The sequence below is a fragment of the Sinocyclocheilus grahami genome, unplaced genomic scaffold (genome assembly GCF_001515645.1).
Source record: "Sinocyclocheilus grahami isolate Dianchi unplaced genomic scaffold, SAMN03320097.WGS_v1.1 scaffold34295.1, whole genome shotgun sequence".
Lineage (NCBI taxonomy): Eukaryota > Metazoa > Chordata > Actinopteri > Cypriniformes > Cyprinidae > Sinocyclocheilus > Sinocyclocheilus grahami.
The window spans coordinates 1-1,668 of record NW_015522097.1 but is presented as its reverse complement, the minus strand read 5'-3'; the positions used below and the strand labels follow the sequence as shown (position 1 = coordinate 1,668).

The 1,668-nt window shown below is 41.7% G+C and overlaps 1 protein-coding gene across 1 annotated transcript; it reads right to left on the bottom strand.

Annotated features, from left to right (window-relative positions):
• Positions 1 to 424: 424 nt before the first annotated feature.
• LOC107580483 (ethylmalonyl-CoA decarboxylase-like) lies at positions 425 to 1,619 on the bottom strand (the record flags this gene model as incomplete). The annotated part of the gene is made up of 2 exons (XM_016266177.1): positions 425 to 1,221; positions 1,519 to 1,619. Coding segments are annotated over 2 exons (510 nt in total), but the record flags the coding sequence as incomplete, so codon positions are not given.
• Positions 1,620 to 1,668: the final 49 nt, after the last annotated feature.

Below are 1,668 nucleotides of genomic sequence, written 5' to 3'. Positions count from 1 at the left end.
ATGCCCTGTAGATGGCGATATCACTTCTTTTGTAGCAGAAATAAACCGCTGCAGAAAAGTTAGGTACAATGCAAAACCTAATGATTAATTGCATTGCTCACAAATGTAGTGGAGTAAAGTGTACATATGCCCATTCAAAAATGTTGTCAAGTAGAGAGAAAAAGTTGCTAATATATTTGATACTCAGTAAAACTACAAAGTAGCCAAAGATACTCGAGTACAGTGACTAGATATGTAGGCAAATTACCTCGTTACCACAGTGACTGGGCCAAGTTTTTGATCACCCAATAGGATGAGGTCAATCACTTGAAGCATGGTTCTTCACTGAAGATCATTATGAAAAATATTAAGAATTTAAAAGAAATAACACAGCCACACAAGCTTGATAGGACTGCTGGAAAGGAGAAAAAAAAAGTATCAATGCAAGTTATTTTTTTATATGTCCACAATGAGACATGGCGATGCAGGACAATTCAAAATGTGAACATTGCGTTTGATTCACCCTGGATTCATGGATTTTAATTAGCCGATACTGCTTTATTTTCCCCTCAGGTTTATCCTTTATGCAGAAAAAGACAAAAGTGTACACTACAATAAAGGACTGCATTAATGTGCATAGATTCTTGCAATCACAAAGCTTTGAAAGATACAGCACTCAGATATTAATATACTAATGTGTGCATGCGCAAGTTGACATGAACTCCGCAAAAGCAATCCAGGAAGTTTTCGGTTACTTCTACTGATCTGAAAACATAAAGTTCTTCAAGCATATTTGAAACAGTTTTAATGTTGTGCAGCGATGATGATTGCAGTCACTTATGTTTAGGTTTTAAAGCCAGAGCCTCGAGATTGGCCGGGCCGCCCCATACTGTCCCAAACACACTTCTCTCCGTTTGAAGGGCTTCGTCCAGAGGAAGCTCTCTTCCCGAGACAACAACCCTCTTCACCGCCTGGATCACTGGGGCCGGGCCCTTAATGAACGGACTCAGCCACTGCTCGGCGTGAGCCAGTGCATTTCCCTCGCCAGAAGAGCAATGGAGCACCTCATCAACCAGTCCCATCTGTTTTCCAAAGTCTGGATCAACTTTTTTAGCGCCGCTCAACAGTTTCAGGGCATTCTGGCTGCCAACAATACGAACTAGTCTTGCAGCTCCTCCCCATCCGGGTACCAAACCCATGTGCTTATGGACAAACTGGATAACACCATCAGACGTCATCAACCTGGAAATGGAAATAACGTTCTGTTCCAACAGGATATTAAAGTGCAACTCAAAGGGGTCATATCAGGAGGAATTCAATTTTCCCTTCATCTTTTGAGATAAACTGGCTTGTTGAAACGTACTGTAACTTTAAGTATACAAATCTCCCTCCTCGCTCCAAAAAACTCCAAACTTTTCAAAACTCTTTTTTTGTATCTTTTGTAACATTATATGTGGACTGCACGGAATAAAAAAAATTATTATAATAATATGACTCATTTAAACAATTCTGCATGTCAAAACTGGTGTGTCTTTGTACCTGAAGTCGCAGGCAGTGGTGAGTTCTGCTCCTCCACCCAGCGCTCTTCCCTCCACCAGCGCCACTGAGATGAGCGGCAGCCTGCCGGAAAGAACAGGAGTTTAGCTCGGACTCATCCCCACAGGACACTGGAGAAATCAAACGGATCTG